Raw genomic sequence first — 20,782 nt, 5'->3', positions numbered from 1 at the left:
AATGTAACACATAACATTTAGAAACAGGAATTTCAAAATTAGGAAGAAAACATCTATGTTTAAAGTATACAGATACTTATAGTTAATACATTGTGAATTTCATAACATCTATGGTAAATGATTAAAAAAAACTCATGTAGGTTTGTTTCATAAAATTTAATCTCCCATGAGATAGGTAAAGAATAATTCTCTTCCCTTTAAAAACGAAAATAAAATTGATATGAGAAGAGTAAGGGACTTGAAAAATAGCAAAACAGGACATGAATTAAGATTCTGTAATTGCCAATCACTGCTACAATAGTAATATTAAACCTAGAGGCATATTTTCCCCCCAAATGAAAGGTTCCAGTTAAGTCTTAAAGATCTCTTAACACACTCTTAACAGAAAGTCGGATTAACCTATGCTACTCAAAGAAGCTATTTCTTAGAGTTATAAATAAAGTATCTGTCATTTTCAAGGGAACAAAACACAATGTGATTTGTTTTTATAAAATCGCAACCTTAAAATTAATTTTATCAATTGAAAAGCAGGCAACTAAAATCTTTCTAAAAGTTAAAAAGATTTTTAAAGTCTAATTTTAACTTGAAATTTTTAAGGACTATAAATTAACCACACCTGCAAAATTCAACTTCTTACCATTTCTTAAGTACGTTTTAGGTATAACAAGTTCCATGAAAAGCAAAAAAATTCTTGGCATCTTTATTTTTTTAAATAATCATTCACTAGAAGTAGATAATTTGGGAACTGACAATTATATCCTTTGTTTTCAACTTTGATGTATCAAAATAGCTCTTATTATAGGAACCACCACTTTATTTCAATAAAAAATGTAACTTTAACAGAACCTTTAAAATAACTGAAAATTAAAATTTATACAGATCTACTTAGAGACACTTAGTTCTTCTAAGATGTCTTCTGTCTTACCAACATACACTACCTGAAAGTGTTTTATGTAAAATTTTCCAGGACAAATAGGTAATATTCTACTGAGTTATAATTTCTTTGGCTTTTATAATAGTATTGATTCAATTAAAAAGTTTGTGATATGTGAAATAAAGACTCCTTACTCTTATTTTTCTTATATTCATCAACTGTCCACCCAATGTACCTCCACCCTTGAACAAACAGGTACTTTTCATCAATTGCTTTCCAATTTAGTATTTATAGACTTATATTATTTCTTGTAGTACACATTTTAAAGATGCAGTTTAGAAAAAGAGAAAATAAATCACATACCTGCCCGTCTAAGTCGAATGCTAAACAAGCTATACCATGTGTATGAGCTTCCTTTAGAATTGATATGGTCTGCACAGTGTACGAATCCCAAACACATATATAAGGTTCTTTCCCAACTTGTCCGGTTGCTACCAGTACTCGTTCAGGATGCAATGCAAGGCTGCAAAATAAATAAATAAACTGACTTAAAACTGTTTATAGAGCTTTTATAGTATTTGACATATGTAAGCTTTATCCATTTAAAATAATTTGGATTTAAAATAACTTCTAGGGGCACCTGGGTGGCTCAGTTGGTTAAGTGTCCAACTTCGGCTCAGGTCATGATCTTGCAGTTTGTGAGTTCGAGCCCCACTTTGGGCTCTGTGCTGACAGCTCAGAGCCTGGAGCCTGTTTCTGATTCTGTGTCTCCCTCTCTCTCTGCCCCGCCCCCACTCATTCATATTCTCTTTCTCAAAAATAAACATTTAAAAAAATTTTTAATAAAGTAACTTCTATAAAAATCCATACTGAGTTATCACTTGACTAGTGTATGTATATGATGAACAGATGATGATAGACTTCATAATTTCTGTAGTATGATATAATGTGTGTAAACTTTGCAAGAAAAGAATTCTCCCAATGGATCAACTGCACCACAGCAAAAAAATTAGTAGCAGCTTTTCCACATGCCATTTTCTCGTTTGGCATGCATCTGTTTTTAAGCCCTCTCTCCTATTTACTCTTTTATTACATGACATTAGACAAAATCATAATGTCCAAAAATAGCACATAGCAGCTATTTAATTGAAGTAATTGGTATATAAGTTTTAGGTATACAATATTTCAATGGAATATCTGTATTCATCTCAAAGTGATCACCTCCAAAAGTCTAGTTATCATCTTTTACCATACATTTGACTCCCTTCATCCACTTTACCCACCCCTCAAATGCCTACCCTTGCTGTAACCACCAATCTGTTTTTTGTGTCTATGAGTTTGTTTTTATGTGCTTTGTTTTGTTGTTTTTTTGTTTTTAAAGATTCCACATATGAGTGAAGTCATACTGTTTTTGACTTTCTCCTTCTGATTTAGTTCACTTAATACCCTCAAGGTTTGTCCATGCTGTCAACATCTTATTTCATTCTTTTTATGGCTGAGTAGTATTCCATAGTGTCCATATACCACACCTTCTTCATCCATTAATCCCTCGGTGCACATTTAGGTTGTTTCCATATCTTGGCTACTGTAAATAATGCTGCAATGAACATCACGCTGCATATATCTTTTTGCATTAATGGTTTCACGTTCAGATAAATGTCCAGAAGCAGGACTGTTCAACAGCATGGCAGCTCTATTCTCAACTTTTTGAGGACTAGCCATAGTGTTTTACATAGCAGCCACACTAATTTATATTCCCAGGGTTTTATTTACATTATGAGGGCTCCTGTTTCTCCACATCCTCTCCAACACTTGTTATTTTTTGTCGATTTTATGATAGCCAATCTAACCCATACGAGGTGATATCTTACTATGGTTTTGGTTTGCATTTCCCTAATAATTAGTGAAGCTGAACATCTTTTCATGTGCCTGTTGGCCATTTATAGATCTCCTTTGGGAAAATGTCTATGAAGATCCTCTGGTCACTTTTTTAATTGACTGCTTTTTGTTAAGTTGTAGGAATTTTCTATATATTTTGGATATTAACCCGTTGGCAAATATATAATTTGCAAATATCTTCTCCCATTTAATAGGTTGCCTTTTCCTTTTGATAATGGTTTCTGTCACTACACAAAGGCTTTTTAGTTTGATGTAGGTCAATTTGTTTATTTTTTAAATATTTTTTAATGTTTGTTTATTTTTGAGAGAGAGCAAGCGAGCGAGTGCTAGCAGGAAAGGGACAGAGAGAGAGGAGACATAGAATCTGAAGCAGGCTCGAGGCTTCGAGCTGTCAGCACAAAGCCTGTCACAAGGCTCAAACTCACAAATCACAAGATCATGACCTGAGCAGAAGTCAGACACTTAACCAACTGAGCCACCCAGGCACCCTTCGATTTATTTCTGTCTTTGTTTCTCTTGTCTTTGGCATCAGAGCCACAAATACATTGCTAAGACTGATGTCAAGGAGCTTATCACCTGTTTTCTTCTAGGAGCTTTATTGTTTCAGGTCCTATATTTAAGTTTTTAATCCATCTTGAGTTAATCTGGGGGTACAGTATAAAATAGTGGTCTAGTTTCACTCTTTAACATGTGGCTGTCCAGTTTTCCCAATACCACTTATTGAAGAGACTGTCCTTTCTCCATTTCATGTTCTTGGCTCCACTGTCATAAACTAAATGTCCATATATGTGGGTTTATTCCTGGGCTCTCAATTTTGTGTCAATGATCTATGTGTCTGTTTTTATGCCAATACCACAGTGTCTTGGTTACTATAGCACAAGTATCATTTCAAGAAACAGAAAAGTCACCCATAGTTCACAGAAAGTAGTCTGAGTCTGTAAAAACAAGACAAAGCCCTAACAGTTGGTAATGGTTTATGTACATCAGCAGGAGACAGGAAGTAAATATAAATTTCTCCTTCATAAATTTTTTCTACAAATAGATTTAGATTATGAGATTCACCTTTGGGAAGAAAAAAGAAAAATCACTCCTGGCCTCAGAGTGAAGGAAGAAAGTGGAAAAAGTTAGGAGGGTCTTAGGACAGAGTCAACTAATTGGATGCTGTGAGTAAGGGGGGAAAGAAAGGTCTAAGATGACTCTTGGGCTTCTGGACTGAGCATGTGGATGGCTTAGATGGGATTCATCAAGTCAGGGAATACTAAATGAGTAACCAGTGGAAGGGAAGATAAGTAGAAATGGAAAGTTGTTCAACATATAAAAGTCAACCAATATATCATAGTAACAGAATAAGTCAATCCAAAAAACAGAAAAGTAAAAAAAAAAACACAAACACACCCATATACATTAATCTCAGTAGACACAGAAGATGCATATGACAAAAATCCAACACCTTTTGTGATAAAAATACACAATAAACCATGAATTAAAGAGAACTTAGTCAACCTGATTAAGGGGAAATCTATGAAAACCCACAGCTGTTTTAAACCACATTTAATGGTGAAAGCCCGAAAGTTTCTCCTCTAAGTACAGGAATAAGACAAGGATGTCAGTTCTTGTCACTTCCATTCAACATGATACTGGACATTCTAAACAGGAACAATTAGGCAAGAAAAAGAAACAAAAGGAAGAAGTAAAACTATCTCTACTTACAGATAACAGTATCTCATATAAAGAAAATCCTAAGGAATCCACAAACAACAACAAAATAAATCCCAAGTAGAGCTAATAAATGAGGTAAGCAATGTGGTAGGACATAAGGTCAATATAAAGTATCAATTATATTTCTATACACTAGCAATGAACTATCTGAAAAGAAGTTAAGAAAGCAATCTCACTAATGATAGCATCAAAAGCAACAAAACCTTTTGGAATAAGTAGAAAGATATACTGTAATATTGTTACAACAGGTTATATATAATATTGTAATATTGCAATTTTGTTAAAATAACATTACTTCCTAAATTGATCTAGAGTGAAAACAATCCATGACAAAATACTAGTTGCTTTTCCTAAAGAAATTCACAGCTGATTCTAAAACTCAAAATAGCCAAAATATTCTTGAAAAAGAACAAAATTGGAAGATTCACACTTTCCAATTTCAAAACTTACTAACTTACTACAAAACTAGAGTAATCAACATAGAATAGTACTGGCATAAGGACTGTGCAGATCAGTGAAACAAAACTGAGAGTACAGAAATAAATTGATATTTATGGTCCATTGACTTCCAATAAGATTATTCAATGGGACAAGTGATGCTGGGACATCTGAATATCTACAATGCACAACAAAGAATTTGGACCCATACCTTAAACCATATACAAAAACCAATTCAAGAGCTAAAATTATAAAATTCTTAGAAGAAAACATAGGCATAAATCTTACTGACCTTGGATAAAATAATGGTTTCTTAGGTATGACACGAAAAACAGAAGTGACAAGCGAAAAAATATGATGGACTTCATCAAAATTAAAAACTTTTGGGGGCGCCAGGGTAGCTCAGTTGGTTGAGTGTCCGACTTCAGCTCCGGTCATGATCCTGCAGTTCGTGAGTTCAAGGTCCACACCAGGCTCACTGCTGTCAGCACAGACCACTTCAGATCCTCTGTCTCCACCTCTCTCTGCCCCACCCCCACTAGTACTCTCTTTCTCAAAAATAAATATTTTTTTTAAATTAAAAACTTTTGTGATTTAAAAGACAACTATCAAAAACATGAAAACACAACACACAGAATGGGAGAAAACAACTGCAGAGCACATACTTGATAAGGAATTTGTATCTATAACATATAAAAACTCTTTTGACCACATGAAAACCACAAATAACCCCATTTTTTTAATGGACAAAGGATGTGAATAAACAAAGACATACAAAAAGATGCTCAACATCATTAGCCAGTAGGAAAATGTGAATGAAAATCTCAGAGATATACCACTTCCATGACCAAAAAGGCAGTATGTACGTGTGTGTGTATAATTTATGTTATTATATCAAGTACTGGCAAGGATGTGGAGAAATCCTAACTTTCAGATACCACTTATAGGGCTGTAAAATGATACAGCCCCTCTGGAAATGGTCTGGCAATTCTTCAAAAGCTAAACATTACCATACGATCTACTAATTCTACTCTTAAATTCCCAAGAACTGGAAACACGTGTCTACACAAAACTTATACACAAACATTCACAGAAGCATTACTTATTATAGCCAAAAAGTGAAAACAACCCAAGTGTTCCTCAACTGAAGAAAGGATAAACATGGCCTATATCTATGCAATGTAGTATTATTTGGCAATAAAAAGGAATAAAGTACTGGGACACCTGGGTGGCTCAGTCAGTTGAGCGTCCAACCTCAGCTCAGGTCATGATCTTGCAGTTCATGAGTTTGAGTCCTGCACTGGGCTCACTGCTGCCATTGCGGAGCCCCCTTAGGATCCTCTGTCACCCTCACTCTGTCCCTCCCAGCTCAGGCTCCTTCTCTCAACAAATGAATAAACATTTACTTTTTTAAAAAGAATAAAGTACTGATACATGTTACAACATGAACCTTGAAAGCATTTACATTAAATGAAAAAAGACAGATATATATAAGGGCCACATATTATGTGAATCCATTTTTATGAAATGTCCAGAATAGCAAATCCATAAAGACAGAAAGGAGGATAGGGTAGGTACATGTTTAGATTTATAAGAAACTGCCAGTTTTCCAAAGTGGTTGTACCATGTTATACTCTTACAAGGCATGCAAGTTCTGATAGCTCCACATTCTCACTAATATTTGGTGTCATCAGTCTTTTTAATTTGAATTTTCCTGATGAATAATATATATAGATTATTGTTTCTTATAATCTGATCAAGTCCTCTAGCCATTTGGGTTGTCTTCATAGTTTTGAGTTTTGAAACTATTTTATATATTCTCAACACAAGTCCCTTTGTCCAACATGTGATTTGCAAACATTTTCTCCCAGGCTGCAGCTTTTCTTTTCATTCTTCTAAGTTTCTTTCACAGACCAAACATTTTTTATTTTTATGAAGTCCATTTCATCAATTTTTTTTATAGACCATGCTTTTGCACAAAGGTAATAAAAATTTGCTCTTAAGTCTCCTTCTAAAATCTTTGTTTTACATTTAAGTTAATCATTCACTTTGAGTTAATTTTGTATAAGATGTAATGTAGGTTAGGTTTCACTTATTTTTTCAAATAGATGTCCATTTTGTCCCAACGCCATTTATTGAAATTATCTTCTTTCCATTGGATTGTCCATGTACCTTTGTCAAAAATCAATTGACCATACCTATGTTAATTTGTCAGAAAATGTACCTTATAATTTTGTTTCACTAATTGATATATCTATCATTTCACTAATACCACACAAATTACTTTTGCCTTCTAATAAGCCTTGAGCACTGTGAGTCCTCCAACTTCATTCCTTTTCAAAATTGTTCTGAATATTCTAAGTGCACACTGTTCTGAATATTCTAAACTTTACAGTTTAGAATCAGTATGTAGATCCTAAATACCCTGTGTTGGGATTGGGACTTAATAAACTCTATAGCTCAATCTGAGAAGAACGGACATCTTTACTATATTGAGTCTTCCAATCCATAAACATTATGTATCCCTCCATTTTTTAAAGTTTGTTTGTTTATTTATTTTGAGAGAGCAAGTGAAAGAGTACACTAGTGGGAAAGGGGCAGGGAGAAAGAGAGAGAAGGAGGGGGGGGCAGAGAAAGAATGAGAGAGAGAGAGAGAGAGAGAGAGAGAATATGAATGAATTCCAAGCAGGCTCCATGATGTCAGTGCAGTGCAGAGTCTGATGCTGGGCTAGAAGACACAAACCATGAGATTATAACCTGAGCTGAAACTGAATCAGACATTTAACCTACTATGCCACTCAGGCACCACCATATCCCTCCATTTTTAAGTACTTTGCTTTTATTTTTCCAGCTTCATTTTATAGTTTTGAATATACAGATCCTACATAGATTTTGTTAAATTTATGCAAAATTGCTGACTTCTTACAAATGGTATTGCTTTAAAATTTTAGTTTCCAATTGTTCACTGCTGCACGTAGAAATAGAATTGATTTATTTACATTGACCTTGTATCTGATGACTTGGGTAAATTCACTTACTAGTTTTAGGAGTGTGTATGCTATAGATTATTTGGCAATTTCTACATAGACAATCAAGTTATCTAGGAATAAAAACTATTTCTTCCTTTCCTCCAAGTCTATTTCTTGCCTTATTGCACTGGCTAGATCTTCCAGTACAATCAACGCTGAATTAGGAGAGGTAAGAAAGAACATCCTTGTTTTTTTCCTGTTTGTTTGTTTTTTTTGTAACATTCAGTCTCTCACTGATGTTACAGGTAGGTTTTTTTTTTTTATAGATGCTTTTATAGTTAAGGAAATAGCCTTCTATTCTTAGTTTGTTAAGCTTTTACTTTTTTAATGTTTTTATTTATTTTTGAGAGAGAGAGAGTGTGTGTGCATGGGAACAGGAGAGGGGGAGGGGCAGAGAGAGAGGGAAACACAGAATCTGAAGCAGGGTCCAGGCTGTCAGCACAAAGCCCAATGTGGGACTCAAACTCACAAACCACGAGATCATGACCTGAGCTGAAGTCGGATGCTCAACCAACTGAGCCATCCAGGCACCCCTGCTAAACATTTTTAAATACAGGAACAGATGTTGAATTTTGTCAAATTCCTTTCCTGCATTTATTGAGATGATCATGATTTTCCTTCTTTAGCCTCTTACTCCAGTGAATTAACTTGATTAATTTTCTAATGTTGAACTCGCTTTGTAGTCCTGAAACAACCCCCTTGGTCATGATGTATTATTCTATTAGTTGATAAACTTGATTAGCTTATTGAAAATTTTTACATCTATGTTAATGAGGGTTAGTGGTCTGCAATTTCTTTTTCTTCCAATGTTGACAGGGAAACTCCAGACCCCCTCCACCCCCCCGCAAGACTCCCCTTCCGGGTTCTTCCTACCCAGCATGCAGGACGCAAATTACTAGTGATACGGAAGTAACAGACTATAAACTGTCCCCCATGCTTGCAGTCAGGACTCAGACCACTGGAGAGTGATCTCTGAGCCCGCCAGTATGAAATAAACCTCCTGCTTTCCAAGATCTAGGAGGGCTGCTTGGTTCTTCTGCCGGGTGATCCAGACCAGGTTCTATAACAATGTCTTTGTCTGGATTTTATATTAAAGTAATGCCATCTTCATAAAATGAGTTAGAAGTAGTCCCTCCTCATCTATGGTCTATAAAGACTATGTAGAATTGGTATTATTCCCTCTTTAAACGTTTGGCAGAATTACCACTTAAACCATTTGTACTTGGAGTTTTCTGAAATGTTTTCTACAAATCCAGTTACAGACGTAGGGTTATTCATAGTATCAATTTCTTCTTGCTTACTCAAAGGAGTAAGGAATAAGATACCATTCAAAGGAATTGTCCATTTCATCTAAGTTGCTAAATATCTCTATGCATAGTTGTTCTTAGTATTCTTATTATCCTTTTAATGTCTTTAGGTCTGCAGTGATCACTTGATGAACATTGGTAATTTCTGTCTTCTCCTTTTTGTCATTGGTAGTATAGCTGGAAATTTAACAATTTAATCAACCTTTTCAAAAACTAACTTTGGGTTTCATTTTTCCCTATTGTTTTGCTGTTTTCATTGATTTCTGCTCTTTATTATTTCCTTCTGTCTGCCTTTGAGTTTAGTTTATTCTTCTTTTTGTAGTTCTTTTTTTATTCTTTTTGTAGTTCTTAAGGTGGACACGCAGATCCACCTTAAGATCTGCAATCTTTTTTCTTTTCAATATATGCATTTAACACTATAAATTTCCTTTGAAACAAGGCTGTACCTACCTGATTTTCACATATTTTGATACGTTTTCATTTTCCATTTTATAATATTTTGATTTCCCTGTTTTCTTTACCGATTATTTTGATTTCATTGCATTCCGAGAACATATTTAGTAAAATTTCAATTCTTTTAAGTTTGTTGAGGTTTGTTTTTTAGGATATGACCTATATTGTTGGTAAATGTTCCCATGGCATGTGAATAAAAAATGTGCATTTTGTTATTATTGACTCCTGCTGTTTGCTACACCATGAGCAATACAGTTCTTTATCTCTGACCCAGGAATTTCATGTCTTTGCCAACATCTAAGAAACAACAAAAGTCTAACTTATTAGTTTGTAAAAAAGGGTGAAAATATATATACTCCAGACTCTGGTTCCTATACTGCCATGACATATTACCAAAAACTGAGCATCTCTTTAAATTGTTTTTTCCAATATCTATTTTTGAGGGAGAGGTAGAGTTGAGTAGGGGAGGGGCAGAGAAAGAGAGGGAGACACTGAATCTGAAGCAGACTCCAGGCTCTAAACTATCAACACAGAGCCTGATGCGAGGCTTAAACTCAGGATATGAACTCATGATCTGAGCCAAAGTCAGACGCTTAACCTACTGAGCCACCCAGATACCCCACAAATTGAGCATCTTAACACAAATTAATTATTTCAAAGTTCTGCAGGGCAGAAATCCAATTATAGCTGTGTTCTCTGCTTAGGTCTCACAAGGCCAAAATCAAGGTGTCAACATAGCCTCATTCCTTTCTGGAGTCTCTGAGGATGTATTAGCTTCCAAGTTCATTCAAAATGTTGGCTGAATTCAATTCCCAGTGGCAAAAGGACTGAGGCATTTGTTTTCCTGCTGGCTGTCAGCTGGGAACTTCAACTTCCCCAAGGCTGCCCGCATTTTTTATCACATTGCTACCTGCATCTTCAAGTGAGCAATGGCACAATTATCCCTTCTCGAGCTTGGAATCTTTCTGACTTCTGCTGCATCTCTTCTGATTCCAGCTGGAGAAAGCTATCTGTTTCTAAGGGCTTGCATGATTAAATCAGGCCTATCTGGATAATTCAGGACATTCTCTTAAAGTCCACACCTTAACTGTCTCTTTAAACTCACTTTTTGCATTTAAATACATATTCACAAATTCTAGGGATTAGAGTAGGAGCAGGCACAACCTGTCTACCACACACAAGGATATTGAGCTCACCAGGGAATTCTTTACTTCCATTTTTATATTTTTCATTTCAAAATGATGAGGGAATGTGGGGCAAACTGAGGGCAAATGAAACTAACGGCACCCCTCTCCCCACCCCCATTTGGGACATGTATGATATTCCTTGAATACTCCCAGCTACCCAAAAACAGGAAAGGATAAAAAAACAAATAAGAGTTTCCACCAGTTTACCAGAAAAAGGCAATCTCATCAATGTCCTAAAGTCCAGAAACCCTCTACTATCTTAATGTTAAGCTTTGCTAGAGGGAAAAACCACCTTAGCTTGACAATAGCCAGGCCTCCAGTAAGTCTTTAGCATGTGAAAGTCTCTTTGGAAACTCCCTCTTATCTCCTGCCTCCCCCACCACATAAACCCGTCACCTCCCACACTTACAGTGCCTCTTCCCACCCAGGGATCCTGTCCTCTTGCTTTAATAAAACCACATTTTTGCACTAAAGACTCTCAAGAATCTTTTCTTGGTCTTTGGCTCCGCACCCCCCACCGCCCCAAAACTTCATCAAAAATATTCCATTTTTCTACAGCTTCTACTTCTTTGCTGAGAACTCATAACATTTCATTTGTTTGAAGAGCATTCCACTTTACTTCACGGCATATAGTTATAACAACTGCTCTAAATTCTTTGATAATTCCAACATTTACATCATTGTGGGGCTAATAACTATTGTCTTTTATAAGTTGTTAAGATTTTCCTAATTTTTTGTGTGATAATTTTGGATTATATCCTGAACATTTGGAATACTGTGTTATAAGCTCTGGACCCTGTTAAAATCCTCTAGAGAATGTTGATTTTTGTTTGTCTGTTTTGTTTCAGCAGGCAAGCAATCCAGTGAGGTTCAGGGCACATGTCCCAGTTCTCCTTCTATGGTTCCAGTGTTCGTTTAGTTTTTAAAGCCTTTGTAGTATTACCACGTGTCCACACCACAGGGGCCAATTTGAAAGCTGGATGATTATACTTTAGTTCCCAAAGCCTTTGATATGCTGTTTCTAATTAGTTCCAACCATGTGCACCGGAAGAGTGAGTCTAGGACATCAAATAAAACTTTATAAGATCCCCCTCTTGAGCTCCCTGCTCTCTATAAACTCCCCTACTCAATCTCCCAGGCACTCTACTTCATCGCACTATGACTAGAAAGTCCAGAGTATGAGCCTCTGTACACTGGCGTGCACTTCCTACAACTGAGTCTGACTCTGGGCAAAAAGCATTTGGCCTATTTTTTAATTGGTTTGTTATCCTATTACTGCATTTTAAGAGTTCTTGATATATTCTAGATACAATTCTCTTCTCAAACATATGTTTTGTAACTGTGTTTCCCAGTTTGTGGACCGTCTTCATTTTCTTAATGGTATCTTTTAAACCACAAAAGATTTTAAAAAAATTTTTTGTGTTGTTAATGTTGATTTATTTTTGAGAGACAGAGACAGAGGAGGAGCAGAGCAAGAGCGAGAGAGAGAGAGAGAGAGAGAGACACAATCCAAAGCAGGCTCCAGGTTCCAAGCTGTCGGCACAGAGCCCGACGTGGGGCTCGAACCCACAAACCGTGAGATCATGACCTGAGCTGAAATCAGATGCCTAACCGACTGTGCCACCCAGCGCCCCAAAAGATTTTAATTACTTAAAGAAACTTTTTATTTTAGACTAATTTTAGATTCATAAAAAAGTTGCAAAAATAAACATAAACAGTTCTCTTATATCCCTCACCCCAACCACAAGTGTAGCTACCATCTGTCACCATACAGAGCTATTATAGTATCACCGACTATATTCCGTATACTGTGTCTTTTATCCCCATGACTTATCCATAACTGGAAGCCTGTATTCCTCATTCCCTCTCACCTATTATGCCTACCCACTACCTCTTTTCCCTTTGGCAACCATCAGTTTGTTCTCTGTAATTTTAGGTCTGATTCTGCTTTTTATTTTTTTTTTGTTTTGGTTTTTAGATTTCACATATGAGTGAAATCACATGGTGTCAGTTCAGGTCATGATCTTGAGGTTGGTAAGTTCAAGCCCCACGTTGGGCTCTGTACTGACAAGTCAGACCCTAGAGCCTGCTTCGGATTCTCTCTGCCCCTCCCGCGTTTGTGCTGTGAGACTCTCTCTCTGGCAAAAATAAACATTAAAAAAAAAAGCATAATACCCTTTAGGTCCATCCATGGTTTTGTAAGTGGGGAAGATCTCATCCTTTTTTATAGCTGTATAATATTCTTTTGTGTGTAAATATATTACATCTTCCTTATCCATTCATCTATCGATGAACACTTAGGTTACTTCCATACTGGCTATTGTAAATAATGCTGCAATAAACATAAGGTTTTGTATAACTTTTAGAATTTTTGTTTTCTTTGGGTAAATACCTACTACTAGAATTACTGGATCATATGCTTTTTCTATATTTAATTTTTTGAGGAATCGTTTATACTGTTTCCACAGTGGCTATACTAACTTACATTCCCACCAACAGTGCACAAGGGTTCCTTTTTCTTCACACCCTCATAAATACTTAATTCTTATCTTTTTTATTTTGGCCACAGGAAAAACTATCTTTTCTCTCTTATTTAAAGTTTATTTATTTTGAAAGAGAATGTGTGTGCAAGCAGGGTAGAGGCAGAGAGAGAAAGGAAAAGAGAGAACCCCAAGAAGGCTCCGCTGTGCTCTCAGCAGAGAGCCCAACTTAGGGCTTCATCCCACAAACCACAAGATTGTGACCTGAGGGAAAGTCAAAGGTCAGAAGCTCAACCTACTGAGCCACTCAGGCACCTCTCTCTCTTATTTATTTGATCCACTGTTCATACAGTTGAATTCATGGGTATTTTAAGATTTTTTAAAATGTTTATTCATTTCTGAGAGAGAGAGAAAGACAGAGTAAACAGCGGAGGGTCAGAGAGAGAGAGAGAGAGAGAGAGAGAGAGAGAGAATACCAAAAAGGTTCCATGCTGTCAGCACAGAGCCTGATGCGGGGCTCAAACCCACAACTGTGAGATCATAACCTGAGCTGAAATCAAGAGCCTGACACTTAACCAACTGAACCACCCAAGCACTCTCATGGGCATTTTAATAACAACTTTTTTCTGTAAAGTGACAGATACTAAATGCTTTAAGCTTTGCACCCCATACAACCTCTGTTACAGCTACTCAACTCTGTGGTTATAATGCCAAAGCAGCCGTTGACAATATGTAAACAATGCATTCTCATTGGGAGTAATATCACTTCCATGGGTGTAAAAATTGGTTCTTGTGGGTGTGAAGGTCTTACTATTTTTATGAAGCATAGATACACACATGGTATATAAATTGATATATGATATATCTGTGGTAATAAAATTTTGTCATGGGTTGGGGCAATTAAGAAAAAAAATACTTAAAAGGGCTCTTTAGAAGGACTATTAAAAAAAAAGATGGAAAAACAAATAATCATGTCTGTTTTCCAATAAAACTTCATTTACAAAAATAGATGTCAGGCCATATTTGGCCCACAGTATGCCATTTGATAACTGTTTGATTCTATGGGTTAAACAGAATAAAAATTATTTATCTTGTAGCTTAAATTATTCCATCTTTGACCTTCTGGAGATCCTTCATGTTGGCTTCCTTATTTTTCAACAAGCCAACATCTGTTTTGTATTTACCTACCTCGAGGAACCACCATATATTCCAGGCTCATCTAGCATTTTTTCTGCTCCAGCCCTGTAATTAACTACTTCTCCAGGAAGCCTTTTAAGATTGGAGAATGGTACTTAGAGAACAAGATCTGAGCAGCAGATGTGGCCATTGTTACTGGAGTGTTATTCCTTCTAGGTTGCAGACAGAGTTGGGAAATATATGTACAAGTACTAATCCATGTATACACACGTCTATATTCTGTATCTATGGGTGTATATATCTAAAAACCATGAGTTCATATTGATACCTCCGAGTCCAATCCAAAACCACTGTGTTCACTGAGGACTTCTCCCTTTAGGTATAACTTCTTCTAAGAGGGAGAAATTAGACATGCATAACCTAAAGTCTTTTTACTTATTTACATATGATACACACAAAGTTGTTTCAGAATTGCTAGCCCTGTGGGAAACAATTTTACTAACTAGATTCTAGCATTATCTATAGTTCTTTTTGTTTTTATTCTTACAGTATTCAGGCAAGATGCTGCTTTCATAGGTTTTTGTTGTTTTTTGTTTGTTTTTAGTTAAGTTGCTCCCTGCAAAGCTCAGTGATAAACAGTAAAGAGCTTATAAAACTGTATGTAGAATTTGGTATTCTCTGTTTAAATAATGGTAAGGCTAGGGCTTTGCATAAAAATTTCATACTTGTGAAGTGATTTTGCATTATTTGGGGATGAGATTCTGGAAGGTTACTTATTACATATGAACCACTGTATTCAGTTACCTATAAGCCTACAGTTTTAATTATTCATATTCATTTTATTATAATTTTCATATTATTTAATTTTATTTATTTGTAATTTTCCTTAAGTTATCCTTTCTATGCCCTATTTACTATAATTTTTTTTTAATGTTTTATTTATTTATTTCTAGGAGAGAGAGAGACAGCATGAACAGAGGAGGGTCAGAGAGAGAGGGAGTCACAGACTCCGAAACAAGCTCCAGGCTCTGAGCTGGCAGTCAGCACAGAGCCCGACGCGGGGCTCGAACCCACGAACCGCCAGATCATGACCTGAGCGAAAGTCGGACGCTCAACCGACTAAGCCACCCGGGCACCCCCTATAATTTTTTAATGGAAATTCTACAGTGTTATCTTTGGTGTTTAAGATATATGACTTAATTTGACTTACATTTTGTATATGGTGAGATTCATTTTTTCCTCATGCCGATATTCAGTTGTTTCTATTATCATTTCTTGAAAAGACTATCTTTTAAGCATATTTTATGTGCTAACAGGTACCAATTAGAAGAATCATCAAAAATATTGATATAGGTGAGCAGGGAGAATCTCTGGAGCAGGCAAAAAATGGCAGGATCTCATTCACACATAGAGGGATTAATATGAAATAGGAGCTGAATGTATTCCTGGTGGGTAGGTAAAATCTGAAAGTTCTGATAGCTCCAATATTCTTTTTTCTTTTGTTTAAGTGACAATGTAGATTTATTCTGGAATATCTACCAGAATCACAACTCCTATATATCCACCCATAGATACAGAATATAGACGTATGTATACATGGATTAGTACTTGTACATATATTTCTACCAACTAACACCCCCATATGTAATTAACCTTAGACTAAAATTAACAGTCTCTCATCTTTAATTCACTGTTTATATACTAATTTCCAAGTAATCAAATTCATCAGCATTACTAAGCAACTAAGTAACTTCCCTTCCTCACAAAGATTTATTGCCTGGAGTGTAGCATTAAGGAATAAAGACTCTGTTAATGACAAAATACTCAAAATGAATTTCTACTCATGGTTGTAGACACTTTCATCTCAGACTAAATAATATAGGAACTGATAGAAATCTTAACTACCTTTTTGTTACTAGAAGCCTATATAGAGATAAAGCCACCCCAATGAGTGGGTCTGTTTGCCCAGTACTGAGCTTAGAGTTGAGCTGGGCACACAGATAAGCAGATGAAAACACAGGACTCCACTATGCTAATGTTCTTGGACCCAGGCTGTGTAGTTGTCTACAAATAGTGTGAACTCCACAGCAAGTTCTCCAACTTCAATATCTTCTGGTTAATGTTTTCCCACTAGTTAATGATAGTCAGGACTATCTCCCAATGTGGCATTATTTCTCTGCTAGACTATCCTTGCCATGGTTCTAGAAAAGGATGCTGGAAATATACAGCTAGCTGCACAGGAGAAACATCTGAATTAAAGAGCTGTAGGCCTTGTAACTTATTTTGCTTTTACATTATACCCTGGACATCTGGATTCTGAGTCCAGGCTGGCTCCAATTTTCTTTTTTTTNGGGGGGGGCAGAGAGAGAGGGAGTAAGAGAATTCCAAGCTGGCTCCACACTGTCAGCATGGAGCCTAATGAGGGCTCGAACTCACAAACCATGAGCTAAAACCAAGAGTCAGATGGCTTAACTGACTGAGCCACCCAGGGTCCCCTCCAATTTTCTTAATGAGAAAGAAAGCATGAGTATTTTTCTTGTATTCTTGGAGTCAATATTACAGTTAAGTTGTATTCCGCATATTGCCTAGTATATTGCTGAACATATAGAACTCAAAAACACAGATGAGGCAGCTCAGAACCAGACCCTCATAAATATAACCAACTGGTATTTGACAAAGGGGCAAAAGCAAAACAATGGAAAAAGACAGTCTGTTCAACAATGCTAGAACAAATGGACAATTACTTGCCAAAAGTGAATCTAACACAGACCTTACACCCTTCACAAAAATTAACTTAAAATGGATAATAGACCTAAATATAAAACATAAAACTATAAAATTCCTAGAACATAGAAAAATACCAAGATGACCTCAGTTATGGTGATGTCTTTTTAGATTTTTAGATACAATACCAAATACATGATAGATGAAAGTAATAATTGATGAGCTGGACTTCATTAAAATAAAAAACTTCTGCTCTGTCAAAGACAATGTCAAGACTATTTGAAGACAAGCCACAGACAGGGAGAAAACATTTGCAAAAGACATATCTAATAAGAACTGCTATCCAAAACATACAAAAACCTCTTAAAATTCAACAGTAAGAAAATAAAGAGCCCAATTACTAATTAGGCCAAAAATCCTTTATCCCCCCCTTAAGTTTATTCACTTATGTGAGAGAGAAAAGAGCAGGGCAGAGGTGGGGGGGGGCGGGGTCGGAATCCCAAGCAAGCTCCATGCTGTCAGTGAAGGTAGGCCAAAGACCTTAACAGACCCCTCATCAACAAAGGTATACAGATGGCAAATAAGCATATGAAAAGATGCTTCACAACCTAGTCTTCAGCAAAATGCAAATCACAACCAGACACTTCATGTCTATGAGAATGGCCCAAATCCCAGACACTGACAAGGCCAATTGCTGACAAGAATGAGCAACAGAGATTTGCGTACATTGCTGGTAGGAATGTAAAAATGGTACAACTTTGGAAGACAATTTGCTGGTTTCTTTGGAAGACAGTTTGATGGTTTCTTACAAAACCAAACATATTGTTAACATACAATCCAGCAATTGTGTTCCTTAGTATTTACCCAAAATAGTTAAAAACTTTGGTCTACCCAAACACCTACACATAGATGTTTACAGGAGCTTTATACATTATTGCCAAAACTTGGAAGATGTCCTTCAGTAGGTGGATGGATGAATGAACTTGGTACATCTAGACACAGGAATATTTAGCACTGAAAAGAAATGAGCTATCAAGCCACAAAAACACACAGAGGAGATTTAAATACATATTACTTAGTGACAAGGGCCATCTAAAAAGGTTACATAGTGTATGATTGCAATTATGTGACATTTTGGAAAAGGCAAAACTATGGAGATGTTATGAGCTGTGGCTGGTAGAGCTAGGGAGTGAACAGGCAGAGCACAGAGGATTTTTACAGTAGTGAAAATACTCTGTATGTTATTATAAATGATGGATAAGTGTCACTGTACATTTGCCCAAATCCATAGAATATATAATACCAAGAATGAACTACGGATTTTGGGTGATTATGATGTGTCGATGTAGGTTCATCCTTGGTAAAAAGTGTACCATTCTGGTGAGTGATGTGGATAATGGGGAGGCTATGAATGTGTGGGGCAGGGAATATATGGGAAATCTGTACTTCCCTCTCAATTTTGATGCAAACTTAAAACTGCTCTAAAAACATAGAGCATCCTCTCCCTCTCCCTCTCCCCGTCCTCTGCTTGCTCTCTCCCTCTCAAAATAAATAAACTTAAAAAAAAAAAAAAACACAACAGTAATATCACCAGATTACAAAATATGGGGTAAATATTTTTCTTCACCTTTCAATTTTCTCTCTTCTCTCTCTCTCTCCCTTTGCCCCTCCTCTGCTTGCTCTCTCCCTCTCAAAATAAACTTAAAAAAAAAAAAAAACACACACACACACACACAACAGTAAGATCTCCAGATTACAAGATGTGGGGTAAATATTTTTCTTCACCTTTCAATTTTCTATAATTGTATTCTAGTATATATCACTAATTTTAAAAACACAATGAGTCATGGGGGGTGCTACCAAGTCTCTCATACTCATTTTTTAAGTTTATTTATTTTTTAAAAATATTTTTATTTATTTCTAGGAGAGAGAGAGAGAGACAGCGTGAGCAGGGGAGGGTCAGAGAGAGAGGGAGTGACAGACTCTGAAATAGGCTCCAGGCTCTGAGCTGGCAGTCAGCACAGAGCCCGACGCGGGGCTCGAACCCACGAACCACGAGATCATGACCTAAGCGAAAGTCGGACGCTTAACTGACTAAGCCACCCAGGCGCCCCTTAAGTTTACTTATTTTGAGAGTGACAAAAAGGGTGTGAGCAGGGGGAGAGGCAGAGGGAGAGAGGAAGAGAAAGAATCCCAAGCAGGCTCCACGCTAAGTATGAAGCTCAACGCAGGGCTTGCTCTCACAACCTGTGAGATCATGACCTGAGTCAAAATCAAGAGTCTGATGCTTAAATGACTGAGCCACCCAGGTACCCCTCTCATACTCCTTATTATGTCAACCTCAGACTCCTACATAGTCTCTTTATGGTTACAAATATTACCCTTTGCAAGTACATGTCATCTGAATCTAACATCTAGGTTACAGGTAATATTTCTTACCATGCTAGAAGTGCCATCTTCCATAGTGTTTTATGTGCTAAATAACACTGTCCACAGGTTAACTAATAATTAGAAAAGTCACACTGCAACCAAGTAATGATGACTAATCTATAGACTCTGTAGTTAGTCTTCACTTACGTTGCAAGACTTAGAACGGCCTTTCAACTTTCCACTCCTGGTTGGGAATTATGCCTTGTACCCTAACCAACCACCTATAAAGATATGGACCTGAGATGGTTAGACTTGGTTACATCATCATCTTGCGACTAATCTAAATAATATCACAAGCAACGTCATTCCAAGCAAAAACTGCTTAAGAGTAACTGCCTGTGGCAATTTTAATTATGCTCCACAGACTGAAATTAATAGGTAATGAGAGCTTCCAGAGCAGAGGCAGTGGTGTCTAGTTCTGTATCTCCTGACCAAGAAAGTCAGTCTCCCACAGAGCTGAAAAGAGAGTCCAATGGATTTAGAGCAGAAAGTGGCTGTCCTCTTCATTGTAGGTGAACTAGGTACATGATTCACAGGAAGAGCGGAGCATTTCTTTGACAAGGCCAACCACACAGCTCAGTTCTTCTAACTGATTTGGGGAATAGGCTATGTATACTTCTCTTGCCAACAATTTATTTATGGTTCTTTAATTTCAATTAGGTGTTCTCTGTTATGTCCCATATTCCTTGCTTCTAAGCATCAATGACAATGACCTCTCCCTTTTTTGGGTTCCATCAAGTGCTGGGAGCCGCACCAGCCTCGCCAGATGACATAGTCATAGTGAGGAAACGGCAGCGTTTGCACAGCTCCTGCCATGAGAAGCAAAAACTGGCATCTCCTTCTGTTACTACTGGTGCATGTTGGAAATGAGCCTGCTGGTATTGACCGGGCTTCACAATATTCCAAATCAGACTGATATTCTCCACGCAGATACCTCATAAGAAAAAGCATATTCCTGCCCCTACAAAGGAGATTCTGTCAGATAAAAGCACTGTAGGTATTTGTCAAAAGGCTTTTCCAATGGGCCCTGTAGATCCAAGACATAGATAATAAGAGGGGTTAAGAACACAAGAGTTACAATTAAGTCTGGCCCAGAGACAAAGAG

The 20,782-nt window shown here is 36.7% G+C and overlaps 1 protein-coding gene across 1 annotated transcript in view; it reads right to left on the bottom strand.

The window, feature by feature from the left end:
- EML5 (EMAP like 5) overlaps positions 1-20,782 on the bottom strand; it is a 174,125-nt gene that overhangs the window by 139,147 nt on the left and 14,196 nt on the right. Inside the window, exon 3 of the mRNA XM_077780840.1 lies at positions 1,238-1,397. Within this exon, the coding sequence (XP_077636966.1) occupies positions 1,238-1,397 (160 nt within the window). The remainder of the gene's footprint in view (positions 1-1,237; positions 1,398-20,782) is intronic.

Source organism: Crocuta crocuta, unplaced genomic scaffold (genome assembly GCF_008692635.1).
Source record: "Crocuta crocuta isolate KB4526 unplaced genomic scaffold, BGI_CrCroc_1.0 scaffold299, whole genome shotgun sequence".
NCBI lineage: Eukaryota > Metazoa > Chordata > Mammalia > Carnivora > Hyaenidae > Crocuta > Crocuta crocuta.
The sequence above is the reverse complement of the archived record's forward strand: the minus strand, read 5'-3'. Positions and strand labels throughout refer to the sequence as shown.